The 19,324-nt window shown below is 52.5% G+C and overlaps 1 protein-coding gene across 1 annotated transcript; it reads right to left on the bottom strand.

Moving 5' to 3' along the window:
• Window positions 1-1,137: 1,137 nt before the first annotated feature.
• WNT5A (Wnt family member 5A) lies at window positions 1,138-19,047 on the bottom strand. Its single transcript, XM_080817257.1, has 5 exons — window positions 18,587-19,047; window positions 12,447-12,580; window positions 10,982-11,232; window positions 6,234-6,526; window positions 1,138-2,488 (listed from the first exon to the last, which is right to left on the bottom strand). The coding sequence occupies exons 1-5, from the start codon at window positions 18,590-18,592 to the stop codon at window positions 2,030-2,032; spliced, it is 1,143 nt and encodes a 380-aa protein (XP_080673383.1). The 5' UTR covers window positions 18,593-19,047; the 3' UTR covers window positions 1,138-2,029.
• Window positions 19,048-19,324: the final 277 nt, after the last annotated feature.

Below are 19,324 nucleotides of genomic sequence, written 5' to 3'. Positions count from 1 at the left end.
TAAAATAGCATAAGTCTGAAATAAGAACACATTTGATGACACTTTTAGGAAAGAGGTATCCTTTGCTTTAAAAAAAAATTTTTTTTCCTAATTAGCTATGTATGCCATGAGCTTGATTTTCCTAATGGACTCAAACAGGTGCTAATAGGCACCAGTTTCCACTCTGCAAATTGAACCACGGCAACACAAATGTGGACAATGCTTCTGAGTTTTGAATCTCTCTTCGTTTCCATGTCCATGGCAAACGAGTAATGCCCTTTCAGGAAAGTGTACAGAGATGGAGGTTGGAGAGAAAGGGGTGGCGCAAGGCCGATAAAAGGAATTTTCAAACCAACGAGCATTTTGCAGTAAGACCTTCCAGATTCCTCAGAAACAAGGCTGTTTTGTGATGCTCCCTCCAGGTGTGATCGATCGCATTGGGGCCGCAGCCCAAGCTCAACCTGGAAAACTTTTGGAAAAATCCCAATTGGATTGCAATGAAGAGTAACAATGCTCTAGACTGAGAAATCACCTCAGAATAAACTGTAAGTCACTGGCTGCACTGAGATATAATTATATTTATATTTATATATAGATGTGTGTGTGTGTATATATATATATATGTTATGTACAAAAGACTTTTGAGATATCAGGCACCATTAAACCACACCCTCCCTTATAAATGCAACTGTTCAAGTACACTGGGAACAGCCTTAGGGTACACCTGCAGTATAATAGGAAAAGCTGGAGTGGGTAGTCGGGACACACAGGATCACAAGAGTGAAACGCTTGCAACACCTCTGGGAACCCCATTAGCCGTGTAATGTCCTTAAAACATATAAAACGACTGCTCCTCAAAATAAAAGTTTGAGGGGGAAAAAAAATCCCTAAGTAGCAAACCGTTTCCCAAGTGGAGCCTGTAATGTTTCATTTCCTGTCCCACAATCAAAGGGACGCACTGGAGCTGCCTTTTGGCCAGCATCACATCGCACCAAGGCCAGGAGGAATCAGAGAGGACCCGGGTTTGAGCGGGAGGGCCGATGTCACTGTTTCCCCCTCACGCAGGATTTCCGCTCCGGGGCAGCGCTGATCCGCACCCAGTGCAGTTACCCTATTGTTTGGGCTGAGGATCTGCGAATGGAATTCATTTATTATTTTCATCATTATCATTTATTAACCAAGCATCCCTAAGAAAATTACAGTATAGTTTTCTTTTCATATTCAGGCCAACCTCCCCACCTCTCTCCAAACGAAAAGGCTAGTACCCAGAATCATTCGGGGATCCTTTTCCAATCTGATAACCTAATTCCTGTAACAGCGTCAGATCAGGATCTTGATATGGGCGTTTTTAAGGCTTTTAACTTCCGGAGCTTTCCTGCCTGTTCCCCAGGTTTCAGTAGCTACTGGTACAGAACCCTGTGCAGATCGAACATGTGAGAAAAAGGAGACAAATGATCTATCTTGGAGGGATGTGAGATTTTTGCTGTTACTTTTTAAATTACCATTGTGAAAATGTTTCCAACTGGCAGCCCTAGGGAAGGGGTGGGTCTCATTTCGTGTTTGTTTCTCTCAAGACCCTTCCACTTTCCCCAGAGCATTGACAATCCATTTTGGTCACAGAAGCTGAATCATGCATAGAGCTGTACCATCCCCTTCCAGCTGGTTGCTACCTGTCCTATATTTGACCCCACAGTTGAGAAAAAGAAAACATCTTTCCTTTCCCTTCTAGATGTGCACACAACTAAGGGTAGTTGTAATCCCCCCCACATCCTAAACCATCAAAAGAAGTCTTGTCTTACCTTTCCAAAGATGCACAAAATAAATATTTGTCTTGGTTCCCAACCCCCCCATTATTGTCAAATAATAATTATAATATTAATAATAAACCACAGAGTTCTTAGATGGGAACAGAAAAAAAAATGCTTCCGGTTGCAATGCTGGGGGGAGAGGGAATAAAACAATATTAAAAGAGAAACCAGAATCACTGGACATTCTATAAATAAGTGGGTCCGGGAGCGGGGCTGGGTGACGCACGGGCAGCGGGCACCCGCTATTTGCACACGAACTGGTCCACGATCTCCGTGCACTTCTTGCACTTGACGTAGCAGCACCAGTGGAACTTGCAGTGGCAGCGCTCCGTCTGCACGGTCTTGAACTGGTCGTAGCCGCGGCCACAGCACATGAGCTCGCAGCCGTCCATGCCCTCCGACGTCTTGTTGCACAGGCGGCCCTGCGTGCCCAGCGAGCCCGTGCTCTCGTTGCGCACGCAGTAGTCGGGGCTGGGGTCGATGTAGACCAGGTCCTGCGTGGTGGGCGAGTTGAAGCGGCTGTTGACCTGCACCAGCTTGCCCCGGCTGTTGAGCCGCATGGCCGCCGCGCTGTCATACTTCTCCTTCAGGGCGTCGCCCACCTTGCGGAAGTCGGCCAGCTGCAGCCAGCACGTCTTGAGGCTACAGGAGCCCGACACCCCGTGGCACTTGCAGGCCACATCGGCCAGGTTGTACACCGTCTGTGGGGAGAGGGGACAGTCAGCGCACCCACTCGCAGAGGAGCCTGGAGCACAGTGGTGGAGGGTATGTTCCCAAAGCTCCCCTCCCCTTTCCCTGCGGTGGAGCAGAGGCCACCAGCTCCGCCAGGGCCCGACCTAGTTCCTCCTCCTCCTGCGCAAGCAGAAGGCAGGTGTTGCCTTCTTTAAAAAATCTACACAATAAATAGACCCTTAGCCTCTCATTAGTATACCTCACCAGAAGCAACAACCAGCTTTTAAATGGGAACAGGAGAACACTCCAGTTGCTTCTTTTGTCCCCAGGATAATGTTACAGCAATTAATACATCTTGAACACTCATCCCAGAGACTATCCACAATTCCTGGCCTTCATCACCTGGGTTAATCCCCTCTGCCAGCCTATGAGGGCCGGGCTAGTATCCGACCCATCTCACAGAGAAGAAAAGTGAGGGCCATAGAGTTGTTACCCAGGAAGGGAGGGCTGCCAGGATTTGAACCCAGGTGGTTGGGCTCGAAGCTCATGCTCAGTGACTTGCCCATGGGCACCCAGTGCTAAGTAGGAGGGCGGGGTACGGGGCAGCCCCAGTGGGATCAGCGTTCAAATCTTAGTCACTGTTATTATTAGTGTCCCAGTATAAAATCTCATCAGAGACTTTATACTACTTATCTCATTAAAGCCTCCCAAATAACATTATAATGGATTAGATGATGGCACGTAGCACAGAGAGGGTAAGTGTCCCGCACAGGCCACACAGCTGGAATGTGAGGAAACCAGGTCTGGATCTCAGGCATTCTCCCTCCTGTGTCCTGCACAGTTCCTAACCCTTCCCACACTGCCTAAGAGCGAGCACCCACACCAGACCTAGGCGGATGTGAGATTTGTCCTAACTGTGCCCTGGCAGTGAGGCAACTGGCTTTACCTCTCAGAGCCTCCTCTTTCTATCTGGGAAGGGGAACTGTAATGGTACAAACCTCGCAATATTGTTATAAGGATAAAATGAGGGGATGCGAGGAAATTGTTACATGGCATATGGGATGCAATCAGTAAATCTGCTCTTTCTCCAGGGTGATGAGCCCAAGGCATCTGGGTGCTGGTCCTGGGCTCTCACTGGGTCACCTTGGCCTCCCAGTAGCAGCGTCCACTGTCCTGGCCTCACAGCACCGTGCCCAGCAGTCTGGGAGGCGGTGGCTGCCTATTTATAGTCCCCACTGCCCACAGCTCCTGTGCCAGTCACCCTTCACAGTTGGAGTGGTGCTGGCAAGCTGCAGGAGGCCTGTCAAGAACCTGGAGGCTGGAGGGAGCTAGAAGGCACCTTACACGCAGAACAGCTCCCTTCCTCCTCTAAGGATTCATAAAGGGCTTTTTTTAAAAGGGGGGCTTTGGGGGGGCGCAAATTGTACTCCCTTGGCATAAAGAGATTCAGGCACTCAGCTAATGTGTGGAAAGGTTTTGCAAATGTATTTAACCTTTGCTCCCCTTTGAGGAAAATAAAAAGCTAATGCCCCCAGGCGATTCTAATATGATTTCCTGGCACAGGGTCCAAATCTCTTCCTCCCTTCCCCCACCGTCCTGGAGAAAAACTGTCTTCTCTGCAACCTCATCCGCCAGGATCCGAGTGCAGCTCACTGCTCCACTTATAAAACCTACCAAAAGAACTCACTCTCTATTTAAAAATGTAGATGTTAAATGACATTCTAATATTAAAGGTGCTTTTCCAACTCCCCAAAACCCCCTCTTTCCACTTGGAAATCCCTTGACCTTCTCTTCTTGGTTGCTAAGCCTCTGATCGTTTCTCTTCATGAGAGAAGTCAAAGAAATCCCCTCCGTGGATGAAAGTACCAAATATGGGCTCGATGGGCCCGGAAGAGTCAACCACATCTCTCTCTTGGAGGTGCATCTGGTCTGAGGCCCTGGGCACTGCTGTTTGCTCAGAGTACTGGGATGTGCCCCCTGTGAGGACAGGGGCAAGCTTTATGGGCTCCCACAGGGAGTGGGGCTGACATGCCCATGATGTGGCCTTGGTCAGCTCCAGGGGGAGAGACAGTAATGGGAGGCTTGAGAAAGAAGCTCTGAGGCCCTAACGTGACCCCTCACAGCACCACAGGCAAAAATCTACCGAGTTTAGTCCTTTCCCAGCACCTCCACATTTTTAACATCAATGTGAGAAGCTAGGTTAGCTGGAATTATCTAGATAATCTTTGACTTCTCTGTTCCCCGTTTCGTAACATCTAACAATTAAGTTGTGATTTATCAAGCACTCACTAAAGGCCGATGCTAAACTCAGCCCTTGGACTGAACCATGTGAAGCTATTACTTTATGGGTCAGAGAGAGTGAAGCACTGGTAACTTCGTATGGATCCACCCCTGTATGATCCCACTTAGTCCTCCCATAATCCCAAGCAACAGTTCATGCCATGACCTTCCAAAAGATGTGCAAATGAGGAAACTGAGACTCATACACGGAAAAGAACAGAACTGGATCTTAACCTAGATTTCTTTAATTCTGCAATCGATAGCCCTTTACCCCTGAGCTGTGAGGCATGAGTTTAATAAAAACGTGCCTGGGCTTGTATCTCAATCCATCAATTTTTCCCCCATGGCCATGAAGTGGTTCTCTAGGGCCTCAGTTTCCCAAGCTTTAAAAATGAGGGTGTGTGGTTAGAGGGTTCTAAGACTCCTCCCAGTCCTCTATATTTTACTCTGTGATTATCTTCCCTTTTCCTCACCCCAAAATACAGAAGAGTGAAATCTCTGACCAGAAAGTTCCTGGCACCTACCTTGGGTTCTGTGAAAAAATAATGACCCTGGTTTTCAATGCTGCCAAAGTTAAGAAAAGTTTCACCCCTTCATTTTAAAGCAGCCATAAAGTGCCATGTGTTTAACCGCAGGAAAAAAAGGGTCTTTTTAACTGTTGTGGAGAAGTGTCCCACCACCAGGGGAAGGAAAAGAGTGGACCCAGAAGGCTGGTGAGGGCTTGCAAAGCCGGTCTCTCTGGGCCCTTCTGAGTGGCTCTCTCTTCTCTCCAGAACCACCCTCGCGTGGCCTGATGGGCAGACCTAGAAAAGTCTACACTCCTAAAAATGCTGTCGTTTTCCTAGAAAAACCCTTTAAACAGAACAAAACAAAATAAAACCCTCAATCCGTCAGGCCTGCTATCTAATGCCATGAGGAGAGGCAAGGAGGAAGCAAGTGAGGGAAAAGCCAAGTCCTCGAAGCTGAGCTGAGGGTTCTCTCCACTGGGCACCTCCCGGGATAAAGAACTCCCTCTCCCAAGTTTAAGCCCAACCACAAACATGTTCCAAGGAGGAGGGCGAGCTTTATTCACATTTTTATTTCTGAGCTGGGCTGGCCAATGGCACTGGGGACTAATTAAAAAGGCAGAGAAAGCTCTTTTTTTCCTCAGGCGACTGCAGGAGCACCTTTGCTGGAGGGGGCCCGGGCGGGATGATTCACCTCCAGGGGGCCTTTCTGGGGCGCGCACCCCTCTCCAGAGAGGCCTGGGTGTAGGTGGGGAGGGAGGAAGGGAAGGAGGCGGACAGGGGAGCAGCGAGGGGCAGAGTCAGAACGGGAAAGAAGGAGCCGGACGCCGGGAGAGCGACCGAGGGGCAGGTACACCTGGAGGGCGGCGCAGGGCGGCGCAGGGCGGCACCGAGGGCCGGAGGGCCGGCGGCCGAGCTTGGGGACCCCAGCGGGACGGGAGCGGGCGGGGCGGGCAGGCGGGGCGGGCGTGGGGCGGGGCGGACTCACCCTGCGGCCGGCCTCGTTGTTGTGCAAGTTCATGAGGATGCGCGCGCTCTCGTAGGAGCCCTTGGCGTGGATGCGCTCCCGCTCGCGCGCGTCCACGAACTCCTTGGCGAAGCGGTAGCCGTAGTCGATGTTGTCCCCGCAGCCGCCCCACAGCCAGTCCCGCGGCAGGTCCTTGGGGCGCGCGGCGCGGCTGCAGCCGCAGGTGGACAGCTCGCCCTCGCGGCACGCGCGGCTCATGGCGTTCACCACCCCCGCGGCGCTCACCGCGTACGTGAAGGCCGTCTCGCGGCTGCCTGCGGGCGGGACGCGGGGGTCACCCGGCGCCTCCCGGCGGCCGGGCTCCGAGGGCCGGGGAGCCCCACCCGCCCCACCCACCCAGCGGCCCGGGGCAGAGGGGCCGGGGGCGCCCCAGCCCTAACACCCACACCCCCGGGGCCAGCCCCCACCCCCAGGGGCGGAGGCAGGACAACCGCCCAACACGCGGCGGCGGCAAGTGACAGGAGCAGCAGACCCCTGACACCTTTACTCTTGACACTGAAGCGGCCACAGCGCTCAGACGGCGCTGGACTGGTTTTCCCTCCAGCCTCTGAAAATCCTGGAAACTTACTTCCCAAGACGCACGTGAAAGAAGTCATTGAGGGAGAACAGAACGTGGGGAGACCTACTTACGCTTATGTTAAGGTCTGGTGTCATTTTCATTTTGAGTTACCTCAGGCCAGGCGGGAGCACAGAATTTGCTAGGCTTAGAGCCTCTGAAAGTCTCGGGCCCTGGAACCCTGGAACCCAGAGGCTGCAGCAGCCCTACTCCGGGGGGGCCTGGCTCCCCCTGTTCCATCAGGAGGCACAGGGTGCCTGTCTCAGGCTCTTGACGTCCCCAGGGGACATTTCTAAACCTGTTCCTAGAGCATTAGAGTGAAACTTGCCCCTTCTTCAACTGCAAGCTGATGGGCCTGATACTTCTCCTTCCAGAAGATGGAGGTGGTCTTCTAACAGCCTGCTGTCTTTTATGCTACTTCTGCAAACCACCCCCCCCCAACCCATAGCCTTAGCCTCAGAGCATTAGAATAAATAGCAAGAAGGAAGAAACCACAATCTGAGGGGAAATGAAAAGTCTTCCTCGTCCTGAAACCCTGTACAACACTGATAGAGGAGTCCCATTTGTCGGGAGGAAAATGGAGGCATTTGTAGACCACCTCAACTCCCACTTGTACATGGAGACGTTTCTATGTGTAACAAGAAGCCACTTAATAGAAATGTGGTACCAGAGAGAAAGGGTTAACACCTTGCCCTCTGAAGCTGGGTCTGAGGGGTGTACTGGGGGGTAGGGGGCTCACTTTCTTCAACTATAAAATAAGTATTGAACTAGATGCCTGGGCAGAAAAAAGGCCACTTTTGGTGCTGAAATCCCTGTACCAGAGTAAGTTTTTCTGACACTTAAAGAGCTTCGTAACAATCTTTTTTTTTGGGGGGGGGGGGTAACAGCAGCAGAACAGCTGACAACAGGACTCCACCCCAACCAGAAGGGTCCATCTGAGGAGGACGGCTATACCAATTTCAGGATCCAGCAGGCTGCCCTCTCTGGGACTCGATCTCCACACTTCAATCCACAGATATGTGTGATTCCTCCTTCCAGGAATAGCGAAGTTTCCCTGCTACCACAGACCTTCCCTCCCACAATTTAAAAAAAAAATGAATAATTTGAGGAGCGTGTTGGTGGTTGGCAGGAGGATCCAGAAAGTTCCTAAGGGGTGTTCCGTGTATCTAGCTCAAATGAAAGAGGCAGGGCACATCAGGGAGTGGAGAGAAATGAGGTGAGCAGACAGATTCTGGGGAGTTATTTGAGGATTAATACTGATAGTACAGAAAAATTTGTGGCCCCAGATGGGAGACCTGTAGAATAAGGCAGCCGCTAGAGGAAGATAGAGAAAAGAAAGAGTCCTGTGGAGATAGAAGAACATGAGGCACTGTCTTGCAAGGAGACAGCGCATAAAAGGGCTTTTATACAAAACACAATAATGCTGCTTTTTTCATGGGTCTACCTTGAGCATTTCTTTTTTTTTTTTTCTTTTTTTGCCCTGGCACCCAAACCTGGTCAGAAATCTCTTTAGCTCATTGGTCACTGCAGGGAAAAATGTCAGTTTGAAAAGTGCTCTTTGGCTAATAGCCTATGGACGCAGCCATCCCAGATGGAACACTGCTGGTTCAGTTCGGGTTCCCTCCCTGTGAAATCTACCTCTCTTCAGACCCTCACACCCCTTAAAAATGGAGCCTTTCTTATATATCTTTTCACAGTGTGGAGACAAAGAAGAGACGGAGACAAAAGCTGGAGGAAAGGATAGCGTGATGAAAAATGAGAAAGTTTCCAAAATGAGGAGTGGGCCCTTCACTGGTCAATTGTATACAGCGCCTCCCAGGCAACTAGCACCCTAGAAAAATGAGTCAAAGAGGGATGGAAGTGGCAGCCTGAGTTTCTCAGACACTGGCCCCATCACAGGGTCAGATTCTCACGGATTGCTCCCCATGTCCCTGGTTGTACTTAGTGCTCTGGAGTGAGTACATACACACACACACACACACACACACACACACACACCCTTTGCAACATCAAAGGTGCCTTAAATTTTCCCTTAGCTCCTTCTCTTCAAACAGACTCATAAATAGAAAAGTGAAAGCCAAGTAAATTTCCCACTGTTAGGGCTGGGTCCATGTTCCCCTTCCACAAAAATCTATTCTGGTTTTTCTTCCCTCCATCGCTTTTTTTAAATAAATAGAAGAGGGCCCCATGTTCCTCCGGAAGCCCAGCAGCAGCTTCCTGCCATAAGACCCCAGGAACCTGGGGGACTTTTGGCAAAGGAGGATGGGGTGGGCTCTCAGATGCCCAGGACATCGTAAACTTGATGCTAGTATCTTAGCAGGGTGCCCCAGGAGGAAGTTCGATTCCCACCCACTCACCACCAACCCAGATGGGCGTACCACCCAGCTGAGGACCAGACAGGGTATTTGCAAGGGACAATTAACTATAAGCCTTTGTACCAAAGGTTCTGCTTGTTCCCTGAGGAGGCAGGCTCTTTGAATCTTGGACCACATTTTAAATAAATCTCCAGCAGAACTCAAATCCACTTAGCAAATGATAGCTTATTCTGAACATTTTGGCCCAACACAGGCTACATAGGAAGACGAGAAGAGGATCTTAAATCAAAGCCCTGTTCCAGTGACGACACAGAAAAACCATTCCAATGGCTGTTTTGCTTCCTGGTTACCCATCAAAAATGTATGGCTTGTGCAAACTCATATACACGCGAAAAAGTGCTCCCAGAGTTTGAGAGGAAGGCAGTTTAGGGGGAACACATAAGGCCAAGATGAGAAGGGAAAGCTGACAACTGACCATTCTGATACGTTGTGAGCTTGCTCACAACAAGGCAATGCAGAAGGGAACCTCCACCACCCCAGTTTACTATATAGGGCAGTCCAGGTTCAGGGCAGGCTCCTGTGTTCCTGCCGCTTAACTCCTGGATTCGGATCCCAGTATACACATTAGCACATTTTAATCATTAACAGGAAGGACAAAGCCCTATGAAACTGCAGGCTGAGAGTCGCAGACCATTTTGCCATTCAATGAGAGGAATGGCTTCCAGTCCCGTATTATTTTAGTATATGAAGTCGCTTGGCTTCTTGGCTCAAACATCCACTGACAACTCTTTTTTGTTCTCAATGAATGCACTTTTCAGGGTTTTTATAAAAGCATTTTATCCATCCGTGACGGATATTAAGCCAACTTTTTTATCTTCAGTCCGTCTAAACAGTTAATTGCTTTGATAAATGGCTTCTTATTTTAGGAATCACCGCGGTCATATTAATTATAAGGGCTTGTTTGCATAATACTAAAGGGACCTAAAATATTCACACTAGAAAACACACACAGGATCCCATCTGTCAGATAGTATCCTATGCTATTAAACCAAACCAGAAGCAGACAGAGTTTCCAAATTCTTTGCCTTTGGCCCCATTTTAACACCACCTCCACCCTGCATGCACTACCAAGTTCAAGGATACGTTTAACCTAAAGAATCTAACTGTGAGCAATACATTTAAGACTTTTTTTTTAAGTCTCTAGGTTGGGATACGAAGCATGTGCTTGTATGTCAATAGCCAAAATCACAACGTAAATGGGATCACTTCTAATTAAAATTCTTTCTGGGGCTAAAAATAAAGCTTTTAACATATATATCTCTATAGCCTCAGGAAATATCTATATTAGGAAAATTAAAACCTTATTCACTCCCAACGTAGCCAGCATTCGAAAGATGACAGTATTTAGTTTGATGCGTGGGCCATTTGAATTGTGGCTTAAGAGACTTCTAACCGTTAAAAGAGTTTTGAAGTTTAAAAGGATATAAATGACTCATCTTTCCTCACCTCCTTTTGAGAAACCGAAATAAGCGTCCTGCTTCTCTTCCAAACAGAAGGCATTTTAGAAAAAAGTGCAGTGTTCAGAAAAACGAAGGTGTCTCTGATGCTTCCCTTCGGTTTTGACTAAAGAAGCCCCAAACTTATTATCATCAAGGTGTGGGAACAGGAATTAAGGCCAGGGGCAGTAGTGAGGAAGACTCCAGAAGACTCCCCCCACCCTGTGCTCAGCTCATCCAGCTGGAAGACTCCCTCCTTAGCAAGCCCCTAAGTGCTAGAGGAAACCCATCTGCAGGAGAGGGCTTGATCTGCATTTAACCAGCTGTTGCACAGTGTCCTACCTATCTGCATGACCCGGCCGAACACAGAGGTGTTGTCCACGGTGCTGCAGTTCCAACGCCGATGCCGGAACTGATACTGGCACTCTTTGATGCCCGTCTTCGCGCCTTCTCCGATGTACTGCATGTGGTCTTGGTACAAGTGGCACAGTTTCTTCTGTCCTTGAGAAAGTCCTGCCAGCTGGCTGCAGAGAGGCTGTGCTCCTATGATATATACTTCTGACATCTGAACAGGGTTATTCATACCTAGCGACCTAGAAGGGGTGGGGGGAGATGTGCATTCAAGATTTACGTGAACTCTAGAGGTAGGCCCCCTGAAAGCATGTCAGCGAGACAGAGTTTTCAGCACACAGATGCTTTTTCTCTCCTGCTTGTCCTCATGACAAAGTAGGAGAAGGGTTTCATAAAACTTCTCTGTTTAAACTGCGCTCAGAAAACGGAGGTATTGTACAGTCCCCACCCCGCCATCTGGCTCCTCAGTTAGGTTTTCACTCCCTACCTTGCCCTGGTTGCCATCTACCTGAACCCACATTTCCGAAACGGGGGAGATGCCGGTTCGGGGGACGGGCCTCTGACATTAGAGAAAGGGGATTCCCTTTGCCCCACAAATTGGACGGATCTGCCTTGAAAACGTATGAATGTGAAAGCAGACAAAATTAGACACGGGGAAGAGGAGAGAGGAGCTCCTTCTGACCGGTGCAAGAACTGGGACACAAGTAGAGAGATTGAAGAAAATTCACCAGTTTCTGGACATTTTAAAAGGGCCCCTTATGTGATTGTACAAGACCCAAGACAGCGTATCCAGTGAACACAAGTCATGTTTGACAGTCAGAAGAAACGCTGTTCATTTACAGGGAAAAAATATCCAGAACGCCGTCAAAAATAATCCTTTGGATACACTGCAGTCTATCTACAAGGCCCCTAACCAGAGAGAAACGCTCGTTTAAGGACATTTGACTACTTCACGTTCACCTCCTTTTGATCAAATTTCTAGCCCCAATACTTCCCCACTTGGAGTGCAGCTGTCTTCCTAGAACACTCTGCCTGCCTCAGACCCTGAAGGTTAATAACCTCGAGTGACAGAAAATAAAAGCTGGAACTCGCTTTTACTACCTAGAGGTGGCAAAAGTAAATTTTATAGATAGGCTTACAATTATTAGAGAAGTGAATTTCGGTGCCCTTTTATTACATGATGTACTACAAGCACACATCTGAACAAGGGTCTCATAGAAAAAGGGGTAGATTTATAGGGTCCCATTCCCTACGGAGCTAAAGACTAAGCTTGACGATATTAACAAGTTAAAAGAAAATTCTGATTTCCAGATATATACACAAAATATATTATACCCGTAGGTATCACACAAAGGCACTCAGACTCACGATTCAGCTTTAAATACTGCAGCATCGTACCCACGAATCTTAGAAAAAAGAAAATCAAACAAAGAATATGTACTTAGAAGGAACTTACCACCAAGAATTGGCTTCTATTACAACCTGGGCGAAGGAGAAAAATATGGCCAAAGCCATTAGGAAGAACTTGGAAGACATTGCACTTCCAGCCGTCCCCAAAGCAACTCCTGGGTTTAATATTCCAATCGACTTCTGGAGAGGGAAGAAAGGAGCAGATGTTTATTGCCTCTCAGATAATTTTCAAGCATACAAGTTTAAACAACGGAAGCATCCGGGGTCTCTTAAGTTTACTGTTGATTGACTGCGCTTCTCCTCCGTGAGTTTTTTGATGGCAAGATATAGGCAGTTTCTTTTTCCAAATTAATCCACCCACGCAACCTCACCAGGAAATCTGATTTCGCTGGGATCCTGCGCGCGGGGCACGCCAGCGATTACAAACATGTCTCAATGCTGTTGAGTCAAAGCCCCGGTGCCAAGCGCTGCCTCTTTCCTGCTTGTTCGCTTCCCGCACCCCCTCGCTCCCCTCTAGTCCGCGCTGTGCTGGGTCCCTCCTCGGGAATTCACTCGGGAACCCGCAGCCACCCTCGTCCGCTCTCCGACCTGGGCCGAGCAACAAGTGGAGCCGGAATTAATTCCATGGGCGAGAGGAGCGCGAAGGCTAGTGGAGCACGCCGCCGGCGGCTGCGGAGGAGGCGGGGTGGCCGGCGCGGGGGTGGGGGTGGGGGTGGGGGCAGGACGCGGGAGGGAAGGGCAGGGGGTGGGGGGCGAGGCCCCGGGGAGCGGCGTGCGCGAGAGTGCCCAGCTGGGAAATGCAGCTCGGAATTAACAGCGTATGTTTCCTAATCAGTTTACAGGCCGCTTTGGGGGAAGCCACTTCCAGAGGGGGAAGGGCAGCCTGGGTTTCCTTAGGACACTGTTCAACCAGATTGGAGTGGGGAGGAGATGGGGGGCACTGGGGATAACGGGAAGAGAGACCTGCTCTCTCAACCCAGGAAACCGGAAAACAGTGCCCCCTCCCCTGCCTGCGGCCTCCTCTTGCCACTCTGCGCACCCCTGAGAAGGGGAGAAGGGATAGCACCCCTGAGGCCAATGGGGGTCTGGATCCCGATGTCCTGGGAGAGGATCCCTTCCCTGCCCTCCCACAAATTCTGATTTTTCATTTCACTCTTTCTCCCGCCCCCCTTCGGTCCCCACTCCTGACAGCTGCCACAGAGAAAGAGGAAAGGAAACCAAGGGGGACTCCAGTTTTCTTTGGTCTTGGTCTGGGCTTGTCGGCCACTTCGCCATCGTGGCCCTGTGAGCCTGGCCTTAGAACACCTCCACCCCACCCTCCAGCCCAATTCAGACTCGGTTCGGTAAGTCCCGAACGGTGAGAGTGCAGGGCGAGGCCACCGCGGGTGTGAGTGAGCCCTCGGCGGGGCCAGAGATGCGCCGGCTCCCGCGCCGCGGCTGAGCCCCTGGATTCCAGGGAGCAGAGAGGGCCCCGGCGGCGAAGGTTCCCGTCGTGAAGAATTTCGGGGTCAGGGGGCGGCCCTGGAAGCTTTCGCGGCCGTTCCCCCACCCCCCACTGGTGACTTGTCCACCTGTAGGCGGCGGGGGCTCGAGACAGTGGCCCGGGTGGGCGGGAGGAGCGGGTTTCCAAAATCCCCTTTTACGTTTCTGTTAAGTGTAACCCGGCTGCGCTGCACCGCCCGCAGCCCGGAGGGAGCCCCTTCCTCGAGAAAGGAAAGGTGAGCCTTCTCCAGGCGGCCGAAGGGCCTGGAACGTGCGCCGTCAAAGGGACAGAGGGACCTAGGCAGCCTTGGAAAAGCGAGGGGGCCCAGGAGCGTGCCACGGCTTTTCTGTGCCCGCCGTCCTTTTGACCAGACAACTCGGGGCTTCTCCAAGAGGAAACGCTTATGTGGTCCCCCAAACCCGCTAACCAGGGCTCTGAGCCCTTGGCCCACTCGTTCTCCAAACGCCGCAAAGCTAGGGGCGCATCCCGAAGAACAGAAACCTGGGGTTTCCCCAGCCGAAGACAGAGAAGGCTCGGTCTCCCTCCCCACCCCCGCCCGAAGTGTCAAGTTTCCTCCAGGGGAGGGGGTGGGCTGCGAGGTCTGCCTTCGCGCGCGGCCCAGGCTGCAAAATCGACTCCCCCCCCACTCCGCGGCCAAGGCCGCGCACGCATACACACTCACAACACACCCATGCACATTCACACACTCAAACGCGTTCAATAGACACACACGCACCGACGTGCTTCCGAGACGCCGGCGGAGAGGGCTGCTGGCCGCGCGCACTTTCCGAGCTTCCCGACGGGCGGGGCACGCGGGGCGGGGCGCGGGCAGCAGAGAAATTGATAACAGATTCGGCGGATTACAGCGGATCTCTTTGTTAGAGGCAAAGCCACACAAACCGAACCGACTTTGGGCCCGATGACCCTGGGGAGAGTCCGCCCATTCCTAACTGGGAGTGGCTCACTGGGTCTCCGAGACTCGGGTCTCCCCAGCTCCAGATTAGGGGTAGGCCAGAGGTGTCCCAAAGGGGAACCGCCAGGAGAGCCCTGAGAGTCGCGTCTCCACTTAACCCCGCGTGCTTGCCCGGAAACACCTTGGCCCTCTTCCCGCTCCAATCCCCGTGCAACCCAAAAAAAGGCCCCACAAGTTTGAAGGACTGAAAGAACCCACAGCGAACTCACTAATAAATACATCGACTCTGTAGGGTAAACACCCCTGCCTGTTTACCAAGAGATCTGATCCCAAAAGACAGTAGGAAATGAGACCTCTCCAGAGACGGTCACACCGGGGGTAAAACAAAAGTTCTGGGCAGAGACTGAGTTTACTAAAGAACGGGGTAAATGTTTTCCAACACTTTCAGAGCCAGGAGAAGCCCGCTTATGTAAGGTCCTCAGAATCTGTTCCTAGCATGCAATGGGGTGGAGGGCTGCGGGCGCATGAGAGGTTCTAGCGCCGGGGAGGGGTGAGGTGGGGGTAGGGCATTCGTGCTCCCCAGTTTCCAAAGCCAGAGCAGCTCAACGCAGTGATGCTTATTCTGTCTTTCCTCCAAAGCCTCTGCATTGGATTGAAGGTGTTCCTAAACCTTCTTTATCCACTGGGGTGCAGGCTGGGGGTGATGAGGGGTGGGAGACAGGAAACCATCACTCTGGTTAGATGAGGTTCCCATGCCATAGAGCGGGTCTGAGCAGCGCCCAGCACCCAAGTCCTCAGCTCTGCGGCCCCTAAAGAGAAATTCTGCAAAGGCAGGAAGAAGATTCTCAACCCTCACCCATGGGCGCTACCTCATTCGGTCCGGGCATCCCCTTCCACTAGGTTTTTTGAGTCTAGGGTCCCCCAGGTCTGGGAAAATGGAAATGAAGGGGGAGACCAGCTAGGAGTTAGAAGTGAGTTTGACCTGTGGTGGCTAAAAAGATAGGAAAGTCCAAGAATCCCTGCTCTTGGTAGGAAATAAACTCTGTTTTCCCCACTGTGATCTCTTCCTAAAGGAGAGAAACAAAATTGTGGGAGATAAAAGGCTGCAACCGCAAAGTTGGGACGCCCTGCCCCAGGAAGTGCCCAGAGAGAAGAGGGAGCCGATGGGGCTGAGCCTGGTGAGGCCGACAGGAGGTCCGCTTTGGGGGAGCGGAAGAGGACGTAGGGCTCCCCTAAGCCTCTAGCCTGGGCTCAGAGGGATCGAGGCAGCCCCTCACCGCCGTGTTGTGTCCACAGTGCTGCGTGTGTGTTGTGTGTGTGTTTGGGGTGGGGGAAGCCCTAGCGAGGAGGTGGAGGGAGCTCCTTGCGCCCAGTGATCAGTGCAAGGACTGCCCCGGTTCAGGACTGAACAGCAGGTCCGGGAACAAGGAGGCTCCAAAGGAAGAGCGGTGGCCAAGCCCGGCTCTGTTCCCTGTCTCCCCACTTCCATCCCAGGACCGGTCTCTTCAGACTTCAAGACTGTCTCTTCTCTCTCTCTCTCTCTCTCTCTCTCTCTCTCACACACACACACAGACACATCACTTACACCTTCTCACACAGGTTAACCTCCAAGCACAGGCTCTCGACTTTATCCAGAGGAAGAGAACGAAGGAGAAAGAAAATTAAAGATCAGTTGAACCCCCACCCTTCAGGGGCAGTTTCAATTCCGCTTTTTAATAGAGGAAGAAATTGAGGCCGAGAAAGAGAAAGCAACACTTGTCTCCCACAGAGCACGGGTGAGAGCGCCCAGGCCGTACCCTAGGCCTCCTAGGGCGACGCTCCTGTTCCGACGCCCCGGGGACGAGGTAAACCCTTCCTCCTCTCTCCGAAGCCCAGTTTGCTGGATCGGACCCCTGGCCCCATCTGTACTGCGGCGGCCATACAGAGCAGCTTGTCCTCTGGGGGCCTCTGAGGGGCCCTCGAAGAGAGGTGGACCTGGTGGTCGGGAAGGACGAGCGGAGCCGGAGGTGGGAGGGAGAGGGGAGCTGCTGACTGCCCACCCCAAGGAGCAGACACCCAGGCGTCCTACCTGGAGGCAGCCAACAGGGGGCAGCCGGCACCGCACTGCGAGGGTGAAAAGGCAGCGGGAAGAGCTGAGCTCCGTGCGCGCGATGCTAACCCCTTGTGCACCGGGGCGCTCCGGTGAGGAAAAGGAAAGTCCAGGGACTCTCGGGACAGTCCTCCTGGGGGAGGGTCCTCCTTTGTGGGGCCCGGCGGGACTAAGGCTCGCTAGTAAGCCCAAGACTTGAAAACAACTGACCCTTTACTCCCCTCGCCCCCCCCCCCACAACAGGGCACGGATCTACACACTCGGACACAGTTTACAAGGCGTCTCCACAGCTTGCGCGCTTTCAGCCTTGCCCCCTCGAAACTCCCCTGGCAGAGGCTGTCTAGAAACGAAATCTCCATATCAGGCTGGAGCAGCAGCGAATCTTGGCGGGAGGGCAGGGGCTGGGGAGATGCGATCCCACCCCTGGCTCCAAGGGACTTCCAAACAGAGGGTTGTCCATTTAAAAGCGGGAGAGGAGAAGGGGCCCCGACGCCAAACTAGAATTGGAGAGTAAAACAAGGCCCCGGGGGGCTCCAGATTTCGGGTTCTTTTTAATACTTTTTTGGGAGGGCGAGCGGGAATTTATTTGCTTTAGGAAACATCTTAATTCTAATCCCAACCTTATTTTCTAGAAAAGTAAAATGGGAGAGGATCAAGAAAAGTGGAAATTAAGGATCGAAGCTTGGAGGACAGACAGAGGAGAAGTTGTTTGGAAAATAACAAGTTCTATTGCAGGAAGAAATGTTAACTTTTCGCAAAAGTGAACTCCCGGTGACCCTCGGAGTGTGTGACTCGGCTTTAACATACAACTGACAATTAAAACAAACAAGAGTTCACAAACTGCCCCCCGCCCGCTCTCCCAAAGCGGAGGCCCAAATGTTTCCAAAGGACACGGCAGATTCCGCGCAGGGGGCCAGGGCGCGCTCTCTTGGAGGACGGGATTAGAGCCACCACTGCCAACACTCCCCGCCCCCATCACCCCGGCAAAGTGCCCGAGCTCACCCAGTGGCGGCTAATAATGCTAATAACGCGGCCCGGTTCCCGCGCCGGGGTGCGCGCTGGCCCCCCACTAGGCACTCTTAAAGGCACACGGGCCTGCAGCGCTGGGATTCCCTGGCCGGGACGAGCCTGCAACCTGGCCTCCCGCAACAGAGGACGAGGGGAGAGGGGGCGGTGCGCTGCTCTGGGGTGTAGGCTCCTAGTCCTGCCGCCCGGTCTCCCAACCAAGGAGTCCTCCTCCCCTTTCCGAGCCTCGGCCACACACCCTCTTGGTGCCCGCGCAGTGGGCGCTTCGTAAATATTTGTTGAATTGAATCATTATCCTGTTACTGAAATATACATAGTAAATTACACTGATGTTTCTCAGGGCAAGAAGAAAGTCTTCGGTGAACCGCTCGCAGTTCTTCTGCCCTGGCTCTTCCTCACTTTTTCTCCAAAGTCCAAAAGGTTTGCGGAACTTTTGGTTGGACGAGAAGTCTCCCGGGAGACAGAGGCAGTGCGCAAGGGTGGGCGGGTGGGCGAAGGGGTAGGGGTGCCTGCCAGCTACGCAGGAGTTCTAGCTTCTAGAGGCAGTAGAAGAAACGGAAGGATAGGAAGAGGTATGTGTGCGGGGGGGTGGGGGGGGGGAGTCAGTTAACTTCCAAAAGAAAAAAAGTGAAGGGAAAAAAAGTGGCGAGCGTCGACAGCGCACAGAACACCTACCTTCATGGCGAGGGGGAGGGGACGCGGCCGCGGGGAGGAAGTCGCCACCAGAGCGAGGGCAGCCGAGGAATCCGAGCGGAGCGGCCGGGTTAAGCCTGGGGGGACGATCCCGCGCAGAGCTTCGGGCTCCTCCTGGGCGCGTCCGGCAGGCGCAGGAAATCGGTGGCGAAGCGGTCACTGGCGCCCGAGTCCGAGGGCCCGAGCCCGAGCAGCGCCGGGATGCGCCCGGGAACCGAGGGGGCGCCGAAGCCCGCCGGCCGGCAGCAGGGGCAAAGCCGAGCCCGCGCGCAACAAGGGAGCCGCGGGTCCGGCGAGGGCGTGCAGGCGACTGTTCCTCGGCGAGGCGCTCCCTCTCCAACGTCCATCAGCGACGGCGGTAATTAGGGCTTTCCAACCCCAAATGTGGGCGTGATTGTGCAAAAGACTTTACAACAAATAAAAAAAAAAAATTCTTCACAAGAGGGTGAAAAAAATGCCCCACTACTCAACTCTGGCCCGGGGCGGGGGCGGGGGCGATCCGCGCGCCCAGGTGCCCCCAGTTCATTCACACCACGGATTCTGCAAACTCCCGGCGGCTCACGCCTCCTGATCTCCAGCTCCTCCTCTCCAAGTCTGTGGCCGAAACGTCTGCTTCCAGGCGCTGATCCTGCGGCCGCGAGTGAGTGTGTGGACGTCTGTGTACACACACAGACACACACCCACCCCCCACCCACCCCCACACACACTGAAGCTTTGGGG

The sequence above is a fragment of the Martes martes genome (assembly GCF_963455335.1).
Source record: "Martes martes genome assembly, chromosome: 1".
Taxonomy (NCBI): domain Eukaryota; kingdom Metazoa; phylum Chordata; class Mammalia; order Carnivora; family Mustelidae; genus Martes; species Martes martes.
Note: the sequence above shows the minus strand (reverse complement) of the source record. Positions and strands in the feature narration are given on the sequence as shown.

Excerpts from the sequence above, each read along its gene's own strand:
- WNT5A (XM_080817257.1), bottom strand. Across the intron at positions 11,233-12,446 it reads ATAGAAGCCAATTCTTGGTG|GTCGCTAGGTATGAATAACC; the intron begins GTAAGTTCCTTC and ends CACCCCTTCTAG. Across the intron at positions 6,527-10,981 it reads CGGCCGGGTCATGCAGATAG|GCAGCCGCGAGACGGCCTTC; the intron begins GTAGGACACTGT and ends TCCCGCCCGCAG.